The sequence below is a fragment of the Dioscorea cayenensis genome, chromosome 11 (assembly GCF_009730915.1).
Source record: "Dioscorea cayenensis subsp. rotundata cultivar TDr96_F1 chromosome 11, TDr96_F1_v2_PseudoChromosome.rev07_lg8_w22 25.fasta, whole genome shotgun sequence".
In the NCBI taxonomy this organism is placed as follows: Eukaryota; Viridiplantae; Streptophyta; class Magnoliopsida; order Dioscoreales; family Dioscoreaceae; genus Dioscorea; species Dioscorea cayenensis.
In genome coordinates, this window is record NC_052481.1 from 14,685,561 (window position 1) to 14,706,523 (window position 20,963).

General features: G+C 33.0%; 1 protein-coding gene across 1 annotated transcript; it reads right to left on the minus strand.

The window, feature by feature from the left end:
* Positions 1-11,411: 11,411 nt before the first annotated feature.
* Positions 11,412-16,162, minus strand: LOC120272651 (protein SAWADEE HOMEODOMAIN HOMOLOG 2-like). Its single transcript, XM_039279525.1, has 9 exons — positions 16,083-16,162; positions 15,804-15,889; positions 15,686-15,731; positions 15,457-15,613; positions 13,452-13,515; positions 13,187-13,238; positions 12,606-12,749; positions 12,117-12,236; positions 11,412-11,991 (listed from the first exon to the last, which is right to left on the minus strand). The coding sequence occupies exons 1-9, from the start codon at positions 16,134-16,136 to the stop codon at positions 11,665-11,667; spliced, it is 1,050 nt and encodes a 349-aa protein (XP_039135459.1). The 5' UTR covers positions 16,137-16,162; the 3' UTR covers positions 11,412-11,664.
* Between the last annotated feature and the right edge of the window lie 4,801 nt (positions 16,163-20,963).

Genomic DNA, 20,963 nt, shown 5'->3' on the forward strand with positions numbered 1-20,963 from the left:
ATCAATGAAAAATTTGTTGCTTTTCTTTTTCCCCTCATTGTACAACTATATAATGTTTTGCATGTTTTAAAAGTCAAGAAGTGTATGAATCCCTTCTCATAGCTAGCCCCTCTCCCCTTGATTTTGTCCACCAACCCCTAAACAAACCAGCAACTATCTTATATGGATCCTCCAACATTGGTCCATAATCCCTCAAGTCCTCATTCAATAGGAAAATCAACCTCATTTAGATGCTACCAGAGAATTAGTCCGGGGTTGCTCTAAGACTTTTTAGATTTCAACCTTAAGGATAAGACCAATGTTAATAGGGCTAGCAATATTGCAAGAATAACACCAAATTCATCCGTCCTTATTTGTAGGAATGATCATCAAGTAAAGCAACCTACTAGGTTTAGTAATTTTATGTTATGGTAAGTTCGTCATTGATATCTAGGGATTGTTATCAAACTTGACAAATTTGTTATTCCTAATATTGATAGCTAGAGAGTTGTTATTGAGGTGGAAAATTTGTCACAAGAAAAAAATTGTATGATTTGGTTATGTATGTGGTCCATGGAATAAGAGGTCAATGAAGAAGAATTATTCCCCAATTGCCTTTCTTCCCTTTTTTCTATTCTTCTTCGTGAAATGAGGTTAAACCAAAGATTACTAAACCTAAGAATGATGTAAATAAAGATGAGGAGTCAATTTGTAGGAGAAATCAATCGATGAGGGGATGAATTGGAACCTGGATCCACCTATGACTACCCTTGTAATTGGAGAACTATATTAGATTGAAGGTTAAAATTGTAGGACTTCTAAAATTCCAAAGACATACCAATAACCCTCTTGAGTCTAATGACAACTAATCCCCCATAAAATTCTGGCAAGATTCTCTTTCTAGCCTAAGTTTCATATGATTACAATACACTCAACTAATCTCTCAAGATCAGGGCAAGATTCTCTTTCTAACCCAACTTAAGTTAGGGAGAGTTTCTTGCTCTAGCCCCAAACAAAATAATTGTAACACCCTATCTCCAGGAATGTCATGATTCTCTTCACTTGTGCTATATCCTCAAAGTCGGGGTTTCTCACCTCACCAAGCACATGACAAAATAATTAGATTCGAGCTCTCACTACAATGAAGCCAATACCATAATAAATAGACAAGCAAATCACAACCAAATCAACATAATCCAATATAAAATGAGATCCAACTACAAGTTCATCAAGGTTTCACAAAACTTCTAATGCCAAATGGCGCTTAAACTACCATAATGAAGATGTTCAAAATGCAAGTCATGGATAAAACTCAAGACAATAAAACAAGATAAAAGCTTTCTCAATGATGTGGTGTGGTTGTGGAACACCTCTTCTTCTTCTCCCTGAGCTATTGGCAAGGAAGTACCGATTAAGGCATTCTCCTTCAAAAGATTAGGGGAAAACCCCATTTTCAGTCTACAATCACTAAGGAGAACCACCATCTTAAGCCTTGGCAAGGTCATCCAAAAGATGGAGAAAATTCATTAAAGAAATCCATCGTAAATCAGCTCCTTGCCTTTTATACCCTAACCCTAGAATGATGCCCCACGGGGTACCCACATCCATTAGAATGGTCATGAGTTGCTCTGTCTTTTAAAAAAATATATGAGAACAAGATATTGGTGACCCACGACTAACCCACAATTGTGAAATGGTGATCTTTGTTGTGGGCTAGGACATGGGTTGTTGACCAATGGCCATGGATCAAACCATGGGTTCAAACAATGCCTCTGGAGCTTACCCACGCCCATGGGTTTGTGGTACGTAAGAGTGTGGATCTCTAGGTAAATCTATAAATTCTTGGTAGAGTGTCTCCATGAACCTCTGAATGGTCCACGGTCATTGTTAGGGCTATGATCTTGTAAGGAAAAAGCATTTTCTACTCAAAATCACTCCAAAAAGCCCTACTTCCATTCCTCTTGCTCCATAAAGGTTTAATTGGTCTCGAAAGGATGAAAAAGTAGTTAAATACCAAAATTGGCTAAAATCAACATAAAATGCATGTCGAGTGTTACAAATATAATATGGATAATATACATATTAACCACTCATCAATTTGTTTACTAAAAGAAGCAATAGGATGACCTTGTTGGGAAAGGACAGCTCCCTCTCTTATTCCACATACATCTATTTGAACAACAAAGAGATGTCCAAAATTGGGAAGTGCTAGTATAGGTGTGTCAATCATTGCCTCTTTTAGTTGGTTAAAGTTGTAGTATCTCTAAGTAACCAAACAAAAACATATTTGCTCAAGAGATCAGTTAAAAAGCAATAATGGTTGAGTAATTAATGACAAATCATCGGTATTAGCCAGTCAAATCAAGGAATCAACTCAGTCTCTTAGGGAAATTAGGTACGTAGGCTACTAGATCGCTTCAATTTTAAGAGAGTAGATTGAGAAGATGACTATAAATGGGTCAAGTGGTCCTCTCATGAGGAACTGTTGATAAGAATGTCATATAAGAACACAAGGACAAACAACACATTATTTTCAGAAAAATTAAGTTCATAATAGCTTGGAATGTGGAGGGTGCATTCAACAAACCAGAGGGCCTAACTAAACATTCGTAATGGCCCTTGAGAATGTGGAATGAGGTCTTTTTAGTATTAAGAGAATGGATGCAAATTTGGTGGTACCCGGCACTAAGATCCAATTTTGATAAAACTCATGCTCTCGCAATTTCATCCAAAAGCTCATCAACTATAGGAATAGGAAATCTGTCTTTGATTGTGACCGCATTCAACACTTGGTAGTCAACACAAAAATTCCATGGTCCATCTTTTTTTCACCAAGAGAATAAGGGAAGAGAAAGGACTTGTGCTGCAAATGATTTCATCAGCAAGTATTTTCCCAACAGGCATTTTCACAACAAACTTCTCAATCTCAAACTTCTAGAAATCAGGCACCTATGAGGCTTATTATTAATTGGTAGGATGGTTGGGATGAGAGTGATGTGATGTTCTGATTGAGATAGTGGCAGAAGCCTTGTGACCCACACAAACCACATGAATGGTCTAATTAGTTTAACTCCGCAAGTATATGGGTTGTCAAGTAATACCCTGTGGGTAAGCACGGGGGGTCGTATTCCTCAGGGAATGGCAAGAGGCTCCTATTACTTTTTTTTGCCTAATAAATACCCTAATGTCTATGGTGATTCATCTAGTAAAATAAATCCACTTTTACAAATTAACTACTAAAATACAATCGAGAAACTTGAGGTGCAATTAAAATGAGTGGGTACCCGTGTGGGGAGTCCCTTAACATTTAATTGTGATATGAAATAGAATATAACAATTTTATCTAGTGATAGACCTAAGAAATTCAGAGGCCTAATGTTCCAAATCTCTTGACAACTAGGTATAATGTAATAGGAACTTAAGATGGAATCTCTTCCAACCCATCATCCTATGTCCGCCTTAAGATAAAAAATTCCACCAAAAGGATAATCAAATCCTAAACAGAAAATCTAGCTATACCTAATCTCTTAGCGCATGGATAGATCTAACAAAGCATGGATGTTCTAAAGAGTGAAAATCTCTTCCTCATAGAATTAGCACAATTATCAATAAGTAAAAATGCAATGAACCACAATCAACTAGAAAGAATATCATATAGCCAATGAAAGTTAATATTTACAAGAAAAAGACTAGACACATTGGCATACAATTCCCCTTGAATTGGGTCCTCTTATGGATAAAGAATAATAATCAAAGAATAATAATAATCCACAAAGAAAACTATTAAGAATCCTAAAACTAACTCCCTCCAATAGATCTCCAATGGTTGAGATTGAGAAGATCCCAAGGACATCGAGATGGCGCCGAATCTCTTCTCTCACCCTCCACTATCAATATGCGTTGACTCCCTCTTGAGAAATTCACCAAAATCCGTTGAAATTAGGTCTCCAGCTGCACTGCACTCCAGAAATCTAGTTGCCTAAAGCCAAATATGGCAAAAGAATCCCCCCCCCCCCACAACAAAAAAAACCTAGGGTTATTTATAGCCTGTCTGGCATGGGATAACAATGGCCGTTGTTCGAGTCGTTGTGATCTCAAATCTTTTCTTAGGCCATAAGTCGCGTTCTAACTCAGTTTAGCTCAAGGCGTTGTGCACTATAACCAAAGGTGTTTTCTATATAATGGCCATTGTTAAGCCCGTTGTGACTCCTGTAATGTTGTCATGTGGGTTCTACACATGGGCTTGATTGGACCACAGCCATGATGAGCCCATGGTGATGTTCTGGAACTTGTGTGTTGGTCTAATCTGCCTTAAATTGCCTACATATTCCCTCATTTTTGCCCTGAAATGCAATTAAAGTCTCTAGCGATCAAAAGAATGCAATTTTGTACAACTTTGGTGCTAAATATATAAAATTACATGCTTGATGTAGTGCAAATTATATATAAAATATGCATGTTTAAGCACCTATCACCTTGTTGGAGCAAGAAGATTGTGGCAATTTGGGCAAAATAACTAAGTGGAAATATTGGGCAAGAGCTTGTGTATGTAGCCAACGTTTTAAGGACAAGGTTGAGATATAATTGAGAATGGTTTGTTGTAACCCTAGGAGACAGACTTTGCAAGCCATTATGTGTGAATTCCATCCATAAATTTTATAGTCGAATAAAATGGCACCTACCTCTGAAAACTACTAGACCCCTAACACTAAGTAAGTCTACAGTATATATAGGAAAAAAGTAAAAATTTCATAGAAAAAAAGGTCTAACCTAGTTGTAAAGGAACTTGATGAAGGTGCCTTTGCATCCAAATAACTCTCTATTTCCAACCATAACCCATAGGTGAGGTGAAGGTTGAACCATAAGGCAAGATGAGTTGCTAATCGGGTTTGGATAAAATTATTGGTAGATCCACCATTAAGCACGACTACTACCTTGTGCATATTAACAGAACATGAAAGTTTCAATGTAGAGAACCATCTATTTCTTAAAAGTATGAAAAGAGATTCTAGCAATGTCTTTAATGGCGGCATTGAGATTTCTGTTGTATCATTGGTGAATTCCTCATCACTGTCCTTCAGGATGAATAAAAATTGTAGCCATTTATAGTGATGTATTGGCATAAATTAGGTATCACAATTAAAGTACAATCCCTTCTCACAGTGAATGCACATCTTTGCAAAGGTAAAGCATTTGATGTGCACATGTAGGGGTTGACATTTGGTTTAGTTAGGGAGAGGGTTCAAATTATTTAGTAGAGGCTTAGTAAATAAGGTGGGGTGATTATTGGGGCTTTGATCAAGGTGGATTGAGGGATTATGTGTCTGGCAATGTTACACTTGTCTTCTACCAATGTCACCATGCCCATGGCATCCTAAAAGGTCTGGGGTTTAAGGAAGTAAATTTCCTTTTAGATATCTTCACATAACCCTAGATGGAACAATTGAATAGCCATTATGGTTAAGGCATGTTATTCGAGTGGATAGAAACTCAAATTTACCAAAATAACCACAGATAGTGGTCTATTGTTTCAACTTGTACAAGTGAACTCCATGGTTGAAGAAAAGTGAGTCACCGAACCTTCATTCAAGCTGCCGAGCAAAATTTTCCCAAATTTTGAGTCGGGAGATTAAGTACATGCAATGGTACCATTGGAATGATGGATTGGATATACATAAAGTGGCAATCTTGAGCTTCCGATTTGAAGATGTGCTATGGTAAGTAAAAACATGTTTAATTTGGAAAAGCCAACCTAGACATTTTCACCAGTGAACAGAGGGATTTCATATTTTGGAAGTCGAGGAGTGAGAGTGTTGGAGATTGTAGCAAGGAAGAAGAGTGAGATATTAAAGGTGGTAGTGAGGGGCAAAATAGATTGATGAGATTGGGAGATGGAAGGAAAGGTTGTGGCAAGGAAGAAGATGATGAAGTAGTGTTTTGTGTGTGAATAAAGACAATAAGAGGGCTGAATAGGCTACTTCTCTAACTTAGCTAGCATTACTATCATGTTTTCCATCACCATTTGTTGAGAGTACAAGGATTCTTGGATCATGTCAAATGTATTAGGGTGATACTAGATAATAGAGCAGAGGAAGTCCAACTTGCATAGGATGGAATCATGGTTGGACAACTAGTCGGCTATTTTGGAGAGTTGCTCATCTAAGGCTTTGGAACAAGTAGTCATTCCATCAATCATGGTGGGTCCCTCTTAACGAACCACCAAATGATACACCTCTTTTGTTGGAAAGAAGATCTCAACACAAATTAAGAGGGAAGAGGGTTGTAGAAAAGAGGAGCAAAGAAAGACAAGAAGAGGGAGGAAGACAAGAAGAGGGGAAAAAAAGAAAGAAAGGCACTTGGGGAATAATTCTTCTTTGTTGTCTTGTTATTCCATAAACTATATATATAACCAAATAATACAATTCTTTTTTTTCTAATAACAAATCCGCTAACTCAATAAGAACTCTCTAGCTATCAATATAAGCAATAACAAATCTGCCAAGTTTGGTAATAATCCCCTAGATAACAATAACAAACTTGGCATTACACAAAATTAAATCACTAAACTTGGCTAGTTGTTTTACTTAATGACCATTCCTACAGATCATAGGGCATTGTGGATTTGGTGTTGGGCTTGCAACATAATTATTTTTATCAAAAAATTAACTCCACTTCAACTTTTAAAATAGGTTATTATCTAAAATATCATTCAAGATTAACATAAAATTTAAATGGTAATGTAATATAACATTATAATTATTTATATCTATTTAATTTTTATTATCATGGCAATAATTAAATTTGAATTAGATTTAAACTAAAATTGTGAAGTATTTTAAGATTACAAAAACTAAAAATTAGGTCGTACTTTAATGATCTTTGTTATTAACTTGATTTTTATACAATGCAACACAAAAAATTAAATGTGCCATCAAATATAAATAACACCCATAATTATTTATGCAATGGAAACTATGTAATTATGAAAAAGAATAATAACCAAATTTGACTTTGTATCATACTAGTTTTCCAATTGCTATATTGCTATTAACAAAACATTGTTTTTACATGATTATAAATTCTTTTCTATTCTTATATATATATATATATATATATATATATATATGAATGTAGCGAGGGGTGGAACCAAGGGGGCTAGCAGGGGTTAAAGCCCCTTCTCGTCGCAGAGACACTACTTTCCAAGAAATATAAGATTTGATGGTATCGGTTTTTCTATACTTAAATTAATTTAAAATAAAATATTTTGATATATAAAAGTGTTTAACATAGTTGTGCTTTAGTGGTTAGTATGTCAAGTCATAAAGCATGTGATTTTTTAACTCACCCAAGTTCAAATCCTCCTTGTGCATATGTTTTTTTTCACATTTTATTTTTTAATTTAAAAATTACTAGGATTTCAAAATTTTAATAAAAATTTATAAAAATTACAAACTCTCGTATAAAAGTTTTAGTAATTTTAAAAATGTTTAAATTGATCATAAAGCCTAGCAAATATATTGTAACATATATGCACATATACTTTTAAAATTACAATATTTTTTATTAGCTAAATTATTGAAAATCTTATATATTTACTATAGATAATAACAAAAATTTAAATTATACTATATGTTTTGTCATGTGCATTTAAATTTTCGTTATATTATATGTTAGCCTTCATTAAAAATAATTATTTGGTTGTATTATTTTTTTATTATTATTATTTTATGTTTTGCATTTAGGCTTAAACCCCCTACCCATGGAGTCCTGGTTCTGTCACTAAATGTAGCAATAAAAGTATTCTCACAAAAGCCTTCTAAATTTCTAAAATTCACATGAACAGTTATATAATAAATAAGTATAAAAATATTTTTTTCAAATATCAAAAAATCATTTTATTTTATAATGTATACTCCTTAAATTAAAAATATTTTTGGCTCCATTTTTATTTCCAATTTTATTCGAAAGGGTTGACAATATTAACAATATTACCATCAATATAATATTTTATTACATGAACGGGATTTTCACCTTACCATAATCGTTGGTATATTTATTAAATTTTGCAAACATCCCAAATACTCAAACAATAGAAATATTTTGGATAACAATAATATTTTAGTAATGAGGCTGAGAATAGTGATAACCTACTACAGAAATAATATAATGGTGAGATTAACAATTAGGTAATATTGTAATGAGAAATAAAAATAATGAATGATTACATCCTTTTTCCGATTTTTTTTTAAAAAATTTGGATAAACCAAGTATTGTAATACAGGATAGACACATCCACCAGTAGTGGAGAGAAGTATACATTATTAAGGTTGCAAATGAAAACAAAAATTTGCTCATAATTTTCCAGTTATCTTTCTTATATATGAAATTTTACGAAAAAAAAATTTACTATTTATCCTTAAAACTTTAAATTCTAACAAGTTAAGTAAAATAGATATATTAAATTAGTGTTATTAGTTTCATTATTATAATCATAATAATAATAATGAAAACAACAATAACAATAATAAAAATAATAAGAGAAATGATAATAACAAAATCAGGTTTAAAAAACTTTAACATGCTTTAATTTAAGTTATATATATATATATATATATATATAAGTGGCATATATATATATATATATATATATATATATTTATATATCCTTTTGATATAAAGATGATTAATTTTAAGTTTTGTAAAGCAATGGACTTTAGTTAAAATTTTGATAAGGGTACAAATAACTCAATTTTTCCATTTGTAGTCTTATAATTTATTAATTTCCATATTATCTTTTATCTTTTAAAATGTCTAGAATAACAACATGTTTGACAAGCAATTTATCACAATATGGAATGTATTTTGCAATTATATATATATATATATATATATATATCACTATCGTCTCAACAAGTGAATGGTTAAAGTATTTAGCTCCCAAACAGAAGATCGATGATTTGACATAATTACAATGCATGACTGGCTAGTAAATATGGTGCATATTTATAGTTGCTTGTCCACATTAGTTCAAAAATAAATATATAGATATATATATATATATATATTATCAAAACTATTTTAGTAATTATTTACTAACTCAAGTAAATGATTAACTGGAAATACCAATTCCAAAATTATGGTTAACATTTATTTCAAATAATACTTTTTATTGATAGTATAAAAATACTTCAAATATACTTAATATATCTAAAGGGATAATAAATATGTAAATAAATTACAGTGGTTGTTTGAAATTATTTCTCAGGGACAAACTAGATTAAACTTTTAAATTAATTAATATTAATTAAAATAGTTGATAAAAATTAAAAATATACATTTTTTAATAATAATAAACTTTAATTATATTAAACTTCTACTTATTAGCTCTGTAAAATAGTAATTTCCACACTTTCAAATATGACTGGCCACTACTTGTGTAAGTTTTGATGTTTCAATTTTTTTTTCCTCTTCTAATGAATAAATATTAAATTATTATTTATTTTCAAATATAAATTATGGATGCTATTAAGTACAAAAGAAAATCTAATTAAGTTTCATAAAAAAAACTTATGAGTTATTTTATTAAAAAGAAAATATTATTCTTATATTTTATATCTAATATTTAATCCATTAAAAATAGTTGTTATATGATCATACACAAACAAATAACTACCTTAAGTTAAAATAGTTTCAGAAAATAATAAGTAAAACTATATATAAAATAAAAAGTTAGCGAATAAATTTGATAATTGAAGGGATGGCAAGTAACACCTTTGTTGTTATTATTATTATTATTATTATTATTATTATTATTATTATAAAATAATCAGTGAATACTTGTATTTACATAATTAAATTATGCAAATTAAAGTTGATTGAATACCACTGTGTCAATGTATAAGAAGGTGTTTGGATGGATGACACTACTTATCCCAACCAAACTCACCCTACAAAATATTCGAATAAATTTCTTTTAATTATATATTTTTTTAACCTTTTTTTTATTAAATATTTATCATAAAAGACTCAGAGCAATTTTATTCATCTAACACCGCCTGTGAGCCATCATGTGAAATGCTCGGTAAATACAAAGTATGATTGGGCGCAAATAAAAATAAATAAATTAATTAATAAAACTTATTTTGAAATTTTGATTTGTCTTAAATCTATTTTATTTCTTTAAAAAAGTATTATATAGATTTTTTTTAAAAGCTATTATATTTTAAATTTTTAAAAAGCTATTAGTTTTCATATTATTATTATTATTGGCAAGTATTCTTGCTCATTTCCTGAAATCAATTTGTGGTTTTAATTGTTTAAAACATATTTGTTTTTTAAATAAATTATTTTCTTAAATATATTCAGAAATTATTTTAAAAGTTTCAGAAAAAGGCTAAAAATATTTATTTCACACAAAATAATTCATAGATATGTTTTTAACCTATGTACCGCTGCATCCAAATATTTTATATACCCACAAAAATTTTAATATACAAACATCATTACAATAGATAAATATATGTATGTATATATATATATATATTAAAGTAAAAAAATTAATTTTATAAATGATTAAAATCTAAAACGTAAAAATAAAATAATTATTAAATAATCCGTTAAATGTCATATTAAGAGAATTATGCAATACTGACGGTTTAGGCACTTAATTTGGATTATAAAATTATGACATAATATGGGTTTTAATTTTATGACATAAAAAATATTTTAGAAGTAGAATATTTTTTTATTGTAAGTGTGTGACGATCTTACTACCATCCGATCGGCTTCCTGCGACTTGTCGGCGGTCCACTGGTGGTACACTGGCAGTCCGACCGACCTCTAGCCATCGGCCATCAGTCCTCCGACGGTCCGGCCACCGTCCGAGACGGCCTCCGGTGACTAGCCATCATTAACCACCAATCCACCAGTGGTCCAATGGCGGACCGGCCCGTCTCCGGTGACTAATTCGTCAGTTACAATTTTTTTATTTTATTAAATAAAACAATCATTCTCTAAAAATAAAATATGCTACAATTTCTGTAATAATCACTTACATTTCTTGCATAATAAAATTATACCATATTATTTTATTTTGTACCCAAACAATATATTTACAATAAAATACTATATTCTCTATCTAATAATAATAATAATAATAATAATATTATTATTATTATTAAACAAATAAATACAACATAAAAAAAAGTTTTGAAAAATGTGAAGAAATACTAACCATTTTTTAAAATAATAATAATAATTTCTAAAAACAAAATAGTGTAATAGGGTTTTTAAAAAAAATCAGTAATATTTCAAAAAAAAAAAAATAAAGGGTTAAATAACCAAAAGCTTTAAAATAAAATAATAAACAAAAAATGGAATAAGATCGACTTGAAAATCATTTTGCCATTATGGTTAATATATAAAATTAAAAATTAAATTAAAAAGGAGACCCAGGGCCTCTGATGCAGACTTGAATAAAGAAACATTTGGCGGCGCCACCACAGAGCACATCATTGTACTGTCCCCGAAGCATTGCATGGATCCTTACAGAGAAACCCTATTCATTCAGTCCGTGCTATAAAAGCATTTCCCAGATCAACCAAGCTACAACTAAACCCAAATTATATACATACATCACTGAGCTGAGCTAAATCAGTTCAATAAAGATTTTCACCTATATCCTATTCAGCCACTTGCAGTGCTCTTCCCCTCTTTTGGTTCATCAGCACCATTCTTGCCAGCATCATTTCCCAGGTCTTCTGGAGCTGAATTGATCCCCGCTGCAGTAGATGTCGAAGGAACCGCTACCACCTCCTCTGTGTTAACATTCATCAGTTTCGGCTGTTTCAGGGGCTTCTCAGGAACGATGTTCACAGCATTTGATGGCCCTGCATGAGAGGGATCTCTAGCCATATCATTCCGTTTATGATCTTCAGCCATTCTTTCATGAAATACTTTCAGACGATAATCAGTTTCCGGCCGCCTGCACACTTTCCTCAGAGGGACTATTTCCTGCCAATGAGGAGAGATACCAAATATAAAACATCCTTGGCAACTCATTAATGGTTTATAAAGCATAATCACTTTAGGTTGTTTTAAGCTGAATAGGATTAATGCTAGATATAGAAATTTAATACCTCAGACCCATCATGGTCATAGCGGACAAGGAACCGGCAGCGACATCCACGTGAATCATGTCTCCGTCTCTGTGCATCAAGGACATGGGCGTCGAAATAAAGAGATTGTTCCTTGCCCTCCTGTAATTTTTGAGCCACACAACAGTGAGCATAGTAATGCATTTTGAAATGCTCTTGACCTATGTTTAAATCAAATAAATTATGACACGAGTGATGATTTACTAATCAGGTGCTTGTATTTAATTATGTCATCATTTCACAGCATAGAGTGCCATTAGACAATTGATAGGAACCATAGTGTTTATATTGATGCAAAGATACACATGATTGTTTTCTCAATTTATGGGCAACAAGAATATCCTATGATTTATAATGATGCAACTCACACGAATATTTTCAAGGTTTTTACAACTCCAGGTTCTGATGAAATAATTGCCGTCTTAAGTTGCACGGAATTGAACCTACAGTTTAACAGGAGATCTAGCGTACCTGAAAACAGAGTATGAGGTCTCCAGGTAGTACCACTGCACATTCTGTCGGTTCACAAGGAACTGACCGTTGTCTCACACTCTCAAGCACATTAACCCACTCATCCTCTTCTTCCCCCATGCCAAGAAACCGAACCCATACTTCCTGAAATGAAAAGCAAATAGCAATAGCAATGGAGCAAAATCAAGAAATTATTGCACACCCATCCGTTAGATAATCAATTTTTTCCTCACAACTATTTCAAAATGTCTGAAACAAATAGATCGCACACCATTCTAGGATGAAGGGCTTGTTAATAGTCCAAATGCTTCAACCAAAAATGTGTATTACACTTGCATCCACCAATATCAACTTTCTAAATAGAAGGACAAAAATTATTTCAGAACAAACAAGAATCCAAAATACAGCATATAGAACTGCATAGCCAGCCATATTGCAGGATTACAGCTTTAGGTATGGAAAAAATCATTGCAACTTGCAAGTACAGATTTTAGACCCACGTTATATAAAGTATCCAAAAGTATTTCACACCATAATTAGATCATTTGCCAAATGTATAAACCACAAGTATAAATTCTTACCGCCTCACCCGCTTCAGACTTTCTGTAGGAGATGAATGCTAGAATGTCATACCTTCAAAAATATGCAAACAACAGTTCAACAAAAGAACTGAAGCTGGACAATAGTGTTTGTACAAGACTATAATCCAAATTTTAACCTCATGATGAATTATATTATATTTTGAAAAAAGCAACACATCAAAGTATTCTCTCTGGAGCAACACATTGTGTTTAATTATTTTAGCAACATTTACTGATATTCAATAATACTACACTTAATACCTACCACGCTCCATCCCTAGATGACTTTGCCTCAAACTCCACTTGACTTTCATCTGAAGAATTTTTCCCTGCATTATAGTCACAAAATATCATGTAGTGGTTCAAAACATTCTAAAGCAATGACTTTTATAGCAAGCAAAGTTACTAGTCTAAAAGTCAACTTCTACACACTATTAATCTGTGTTAAAATTCAAGTGCAAGTTTCATTTTTACAGTGAACTAAATAAATCTGAACCATATCAGGAAAGAATCCAAGGTACCCATGTTTCTTGATTAGGAAGTTCATCCAAGGACATCAAATTATCCTGATAAACATATTGCCGAAAGGTATGTTCAAGCACCATTGAGATATTTACAAGTGAAGAGTAGAAAATAAAGGTGCCAATACTTTCATCATATATCTTTGATTAAACGACACCGATAAAATGGAGACATTTATTAACACTGCTACATAGATATACACAAACAAGCCAGACACTGCATTTTATCTTATCTATGCATAAAATGCTCTACTATTTACAACTTCAAAAAAATTCTGCTTGGATTGCCCTGGCAATGTATGACGCATCAATCTGAGGTTTGACCACCACACATACAGAACTCATGAGGCCAAGCATACACTATGTCATCAATGACCAGCTACTTAAGATAAAAAGACAAAAAAAAGTAACAATGAACAATGCTCTTGCTATTTTTAAAGTCAATGAAGAGTTACACATATCAAATGGAAAGCTTCAATAGAAAAAAAGTTACAATTGAATGAACCAGAGAAATAAGAATGGGCACACTAAGCGACAAGACACAAATACAACATAATGTTGAAACTATATTGATAGGCCTTATCTAATTGGTAAGATATTATAGACTGTCGAGCAACACGTATCCACTTAATATTCCAACCAATAAACCATGTGGCCGTTTTACCAACCAACAAACAAGAAAACGGTAGCTTTGTCGAATAAAACTGGCAAATGCACTCTCATCTCTCAATTAAAAAAATAAAAAATAAAAAATAAATAAAAATAAAAAAATAACATATACGACAAACAAAATGATGCCTTCGAAGATTTAAAGCTTTCTAAGAAGATCATATAGGTAGTTCATCTTAATATGGTATTGTTGCATGAATCTGGTCATCACAAAGCCCAAAAAGCATGGCATGATTGCTATCTACAAGCCAGAGTCATAGTAGAGATGAAATATAGCATAATGCACAAACAAAGAAGCTAGAAGTTATAAATATCAGAAGAAATATTACTCCAGCCAATAAACCACATGGCGGTTTTACCAACCAACAAACAAGAAAACGGTAGCTTGTAGCTTTGTTAAATAAAACTGGCAAATGCACTCTCTTGTCTCAATTAGAAAAACAGCATCACATATACGACCAACAAAATGATGCCTTTGAAGATTTAGAAGCTTTCCAAGAAGATCATATAGGTAGTTCTTAATATGGTATTGTTCCATGAATCTGGTCATCACAAAGCCCAAAAAACATGGCACAATTGCCATTTGACTAGCCAGAGTCATGTTAGAGATGAAATCTAGCATAATGCACATACTAAGAAGCTTGAAGTTATAAATATCAGATGAAATATTACTGTAACCAATAAACTACATGGCCATTTTACCAACCAACAAACAAGAAAACAGTAGTTTTGTTGAATAAAACTGGTAAATGCACTCTCTTCTCTCAATTAAAAAAAAACAGCATCACATAAACGACAAACAAAATGATGCCTTTGAAGATTTAAAAGCTTTCTAGGAAGATCATATAGGTAGCTCTTCTTAATATGGTATTGTAGCATAAATCTGGTCATCACAAAGCCCAAAAAACATGGCACAATTGCCATTTACTAGCCAGAGTCATGGTAAAGATGAAATCTAGCATAATGCACATACAAAGAAGCTTGAAGTTATAAATATCAGATGAAATATAAGAGGAAGCTGTACATGGAAACAAACAAGCAAGAAATCATCAAGTGACAGTATATAGCTTGATAAACCACCTGAAGGAGCAGAAGCTGAAGGAGCAGAAGCTGAAGGAGCAGCATTTCCAGTTGAAACTGAATCATCATGAGGCATGACCGAGTAGCTTGTCATTTCGGAACCCTTTGATGATCTCGCCTTCCTAGCATATCTCCTATTTTGGAACCAATTCCACACCTGCAAGAACTTATAAAGCAAACAAATCATTAACTGTGCCACAAAGGAACCAAAAAGCCACGAAGTTCATGCCTGCTTCGGTTGCACAGCGACTTTGCCAGCTCGATCAGCAGAAGCACTGAAATGGGAAACAAAAAGGAACTCAATTTCTTTATCAATATAACAGGAACACTAAAGCTCACACTTTTACCTAAACTTCTCAGCGAGAAACATCATAATCTCACGAGCAGGCAACAAGTTGTTCGATTCTTGCAAGTATTTTTCCATCTCAGAAACCTTCCAAAAGAAAAACTTGGATCAATAAAATAGATTCTACTCGAAATGCAAAAACCCAACAAATCAAAGCAAAAAAATTCAAGCTTGAATAGCAAATTTTATACCAAACTGAATTATTTTTCCAAATTTCAAGCTCCAAAGCGTAAAACGATGAACAGATTAAGGAAGAACGTCACGAGAGATCGTTGATTACCTCTTTCGGAGTGAAGCGGAAGACGGGGCCTCCGCCGAGCGGTGGCCGACCCATCGCGAGCACCGAGACAGAGAATAGGAGAAAAGATCCCAAATTTGGGTTTTTTCTATCCTTTTATACTGTCTGTAGGGCATTTTTTTTTAACAAATAGACCCTCCCTAAACCATGAAATTACACCATGAAACTCCCAAGCAAACTAGTCAAGTGCTCCACCGAAATAGTCCTAGTGCCCACCCCATTGAAAGGAAACTAAAGTCAAGTGCTCATTTTGATATAGATTGAAATAAAGTGCTAAAAATGAAACATGGGCATAATAAAGTACCCACCCAAAAAAATAACCCCCAAAGTGGTTTATGAATAACCAAGGCATATGCATAACCAACATAGTAACCTAGTAATATACATGAATCTTATGTGAGAGATTAGGAGATTAAATCCCTTGTAACACACGGTGAATAATATAAATAGTGACTTGTATACTTTATCAATATAATAAATATATATATATGCAGAATAAAAAGTATAGCTTAACAAATATATATATGTATGCAGAATAAAAAGTATAGCTTAACAAATATATATATATATATATATATATATATATATATATATATATATATATATATATATATTTATGAATAATTGAGTAAATTTAAAGATGTTATTCGTGAATGTGTGAAATGTTATTTTGCATGTTTGAGTTTGTAACTTGTAAGGACTTAAAAAAAAAATTTACAATTTGACCCTTTTTTCTCCTCCTTCACTCGCAATCTTGGCGTATGTTTATCAATAGTGTTAGACAGCTTGTTGGAGATAGGTGAACTTACCTTCACCCCTACAAGCTATGTGCAAGCACAACCCACTTTGGGTGCGTTTGGTTAGACGTAATTATAAATACAGGGGATTTTCAATTACAATGTAACTGAAAATACATGGATTTGAAAATACAGTAATAACAAATTTGGTGTTTGGTTTGATATAATTGGAAATACTGTATTACAGAATTACAGATTTGGTGTTTGTTAGGAGGGATTTGTGAATCAGTATCACCTTAATAACATTTTTTTATTTTATTTTTTTATGACAATGGAAATTATTTTAATACATGTAATTATTATATTTTAATACAGAATTTGGTGTTCCAAATGTATTGTGACATGTTAATAAGCTAAATAATATTTCCATCAGTGACTTATTCACCACTAAAATGTAAGAACATAACAAAACCATATTCCTCTTCAATTATTAGACTCATCCAAACACAACACACAATAAAACATTAATTGCAAAGTCAATGTAAACTAATTACAAAGAAATCAAATCACAAAATTTCAATCCTTTCCACTTTCCATTTGATCAAACCAATGATCTCACGGGCTATGCTGTAGTGGCAATGCACGGAAACCCAAATCTCATCACATAACTGCACCTCTATTACGCTCTCCTCCTTGGCCTCATCCGTCTTCTGCTCCACCGAACTAGACCCTGATCTCTCCAGCCTCTGATCTCCATTCATTGAGAGCTTCAGAACCAACAAGGGATTGATCGACTTGGTCACAGAAGTGGAGCACGGGGATTGAGACCCAGGTGGCGAAGTGCTGATGGTGGACGGTTGAATCGGGATGGCATTGAAAGAAGAGAGTTGTGGCCGTGAGGGTGGGTTTCAAACACCAAGAGCTTCTTGCGAGGTTCGGTGAGTAGTAGGCGACATCGGCGCTCTTGCTGCCATAGCAGGGACAAGGGTCGGAGAAGTTGATCGCAACCCAGGAGCTCTCCAGCTGGAGAACTGAGAGGCGCGTTGGGGAGCTTTTCTTCAACTCCTCGTGTGAAGCCAACACTCGTTCCCTGATATTAATTTTCAGGGATTTGGTTTTACGCCCGGTTTAGGCGTAAAACCAAATACACCAAAATGGACACTGTAGTGTAAATTCAATTACACCAAGGTTTACAAATACACCTAAACAAACAAAGGATTTCTTGTAGTAAAGTATTTGGTTTTACATGTAAAATCAAATACCTCCAAACAAACAGCCCCTTAGTAAGAATTCTTTATAGTGAAGAGTACTTGTGAGGTTTAACAAGCTCTTTTGACCGTAATGAGTTATATGAGAGCTTAATGAGCTGAGGAAGGTTGACTCACCTATAGGATGCTTACTCATGTCTAAAGTGAGCTCGTCTAGGCTCAATGAGCCCTATCTCGGTGACTGTGCATGGCTGGGTTTCGGCCGACCTCACATTAGCTAGCAAAGGTAAGGTGGTTTTGCCTTGCATATCTTGACCTAGATCCGCTTAAGTTCCCTATATCCAAGCAATCTTGTCCAGCTCCAACACTCTACCTCTATCACTTAGAGCCTGAGAGAAGAAGAAAAAAAAAGGGAAATAAAATAAATAAAAATGGTGGTAAAATAGTAATTAGAAAGAAGTAATTTTTTTATTTCAAACCTAGGGACTTATCAAGTAGAGGTATCCTGGTATACTTGTATGACTCAGATGTTCTTTTGATATTTGCTTATTTTAAAATTTTGTTGTTTATTGAAAGAATAAATTATTATTTTTTTTAATTTTGTGGATGTAGTAATATAAATTATTTTTAGGCTATATGTTAAGTAAATATTTAATAGATCTTAACATATTTTTCACAAAATATAAAATTAAATTATTCCTAATTTAGACAACTTGTTAAATTGAGAAAAACCCCTCAATAAAAAAACTTACTAATAGAATTTTTTAATTATAAAATTTTTTTCACCACACAACCTTTGCACACCGCTAAGAACATATTATAATATCATGCTTCGCATGTTAATTATGTGGGTTAATTTATTCCTAATTTGTCAAAGATTTGTCAGTTTATAGTATTTAATTTGATAGTTCATTCTTGTGAAATATATATATTATTTCTTGCATGAAACTTATAACATCCCTATGTTGGAAAAAGTCAGGTCAACTCGTTCAATACTCCGCATATGTTTTAAGCTTTGATTATTACCTATACATTATTTACATTGACATCCGGAGAAAGGCCGGGTCAATGTTTTTGTTTTAAATTTTTATTTTAGTGGAAATTGCCAAAAAAACTCCCTAAGTTTGACATATTGCCAAAAAAAACCCACCTAAGTTTGCAATCCCCAAAACCCCTTTCCTTTTACATTCCATGATTTTGAAACCCCCAAAGTAAGTAACGGTGGTTAACAGAGTGATTTTTAAATTTTATGGATGAAAATGCCCTTACACTGAAAGTCGTGGCTGTAGCCATTTCGGCGGTGCGAGAGGAAGTGGGAGGGGGGGGGGTTCTTAAGGCTACAACCATTTGAGCTGTTTGCTTGTCTTCTCTCAACTCGCGTCTCCAGCCATTTTTGCGGCACATCCTCTGTAAAATTCAGCTTTTCCCTTTTCACCGGTGTCTCGAAGGAGAAGTCCCTTGCAAGTATTCGGCATTTCATCAGTTTGCAATCTAAGGTATTGATTATGGTTTTATGTTAACTATTCTATTACAAAGAAACATTTTTTGGTTTTGTTTTGTGATTTTGTTTTTATTGGAAGACATTGAAGCATGCAGGGGAATTTATCGCCTGGGGTTTTGTTAGTATGCAGGGAGATTTCTCGGCTAGAGTTTTGTTTTGTTTTACATTTTCGTCTGTGTACACGATCGAAATAGTTTTTCGATTGTTGTGATTTGTGTAATGTTTATAATATACGTGTACGTTTCCCCTTTCAATTGATATGGTTGTAGTTGTACAAATGAGGTCTCCGTTTAAATAATGAGCTTTTACCGTTTAAGTTTTGTCGTCTCCGTTTAAATATTGGTATCCATGTTTAATAATATAGGTCTCTATTTAACAAGTGATATCACTGTTTAAGAATTGAGAGTTTAGCGTTTAACAACTTATATTTCCGCTTAACAATTTGTGAATACGGTTGGCTGAATGTGCTGTTATTAGGGATGTAAGTGGGGCGGGGCAGGTGGCTGAATGAGATCCCCGTCCCCATCCCCGGTTCTCACGAGACGGGGATTCCCCGCCTCCAAAATCCCATGTGGGAAAAATTCTCCCCACTCACTCCCCCGCGGGGATCCCCACCGGGTTGGGGAATCTCCGCCCCCACCAATTTTTTTATTACATAAAATTCTAATAATACTATTTATCAATATTTATATATATATATTAAAGTAGAAGACCTATTTGACACTTGTCTATTTCTCATAAAACTTTTACCAATATTATTTTAATAATATTAAAATATTTATAACATAATACCAATTTATATTATTTTAAACTAATTTTTATTATTATTTTATCTCATAATATATAATAAAATTAAATTTTTAAAAATATTATATCTTTAAAGTTGATAAATAGCTTATTTTTATCTAATCTTAATTTCATCTTAATTTTTATAGAAAATAAAAAAAAATTATTAAATTTTTTAAAATATTTTTCATATAATTATATTCTTATATTACACGGGAGTAACACTAGTATTACTAAAAGTCTAAAATATTACTAATAAATACTAAAAATATATATTTTTTTAAAATCCAAATATTTGGTCCTTATAATCTTATATTCATATTGATTTTTTTTTTAAAAAAATAGAGAAATAATCATATAAGTTATTTTCAATATATATATATATATTATTATTAAAAATCGGGGAATCCCCGCGGGGAGTGGAGCGGGGAATACCCTCCCTACCCCCGCCCCGCCCCACGGGGCGGGGAGGGATTTTTCCCCGTTCCACGCCCCGCGGGGGAGTTATTTTGGGGAATCCCTGCCCCACCGGAGCGGGTCCCTGTGGGGAATGGGGATTCTCCGCCCCATTTACATCCCTAGCTGTTATTGTCGCAGGCTTGTGATTATGGCGGTCAATCTAGTTAATGGG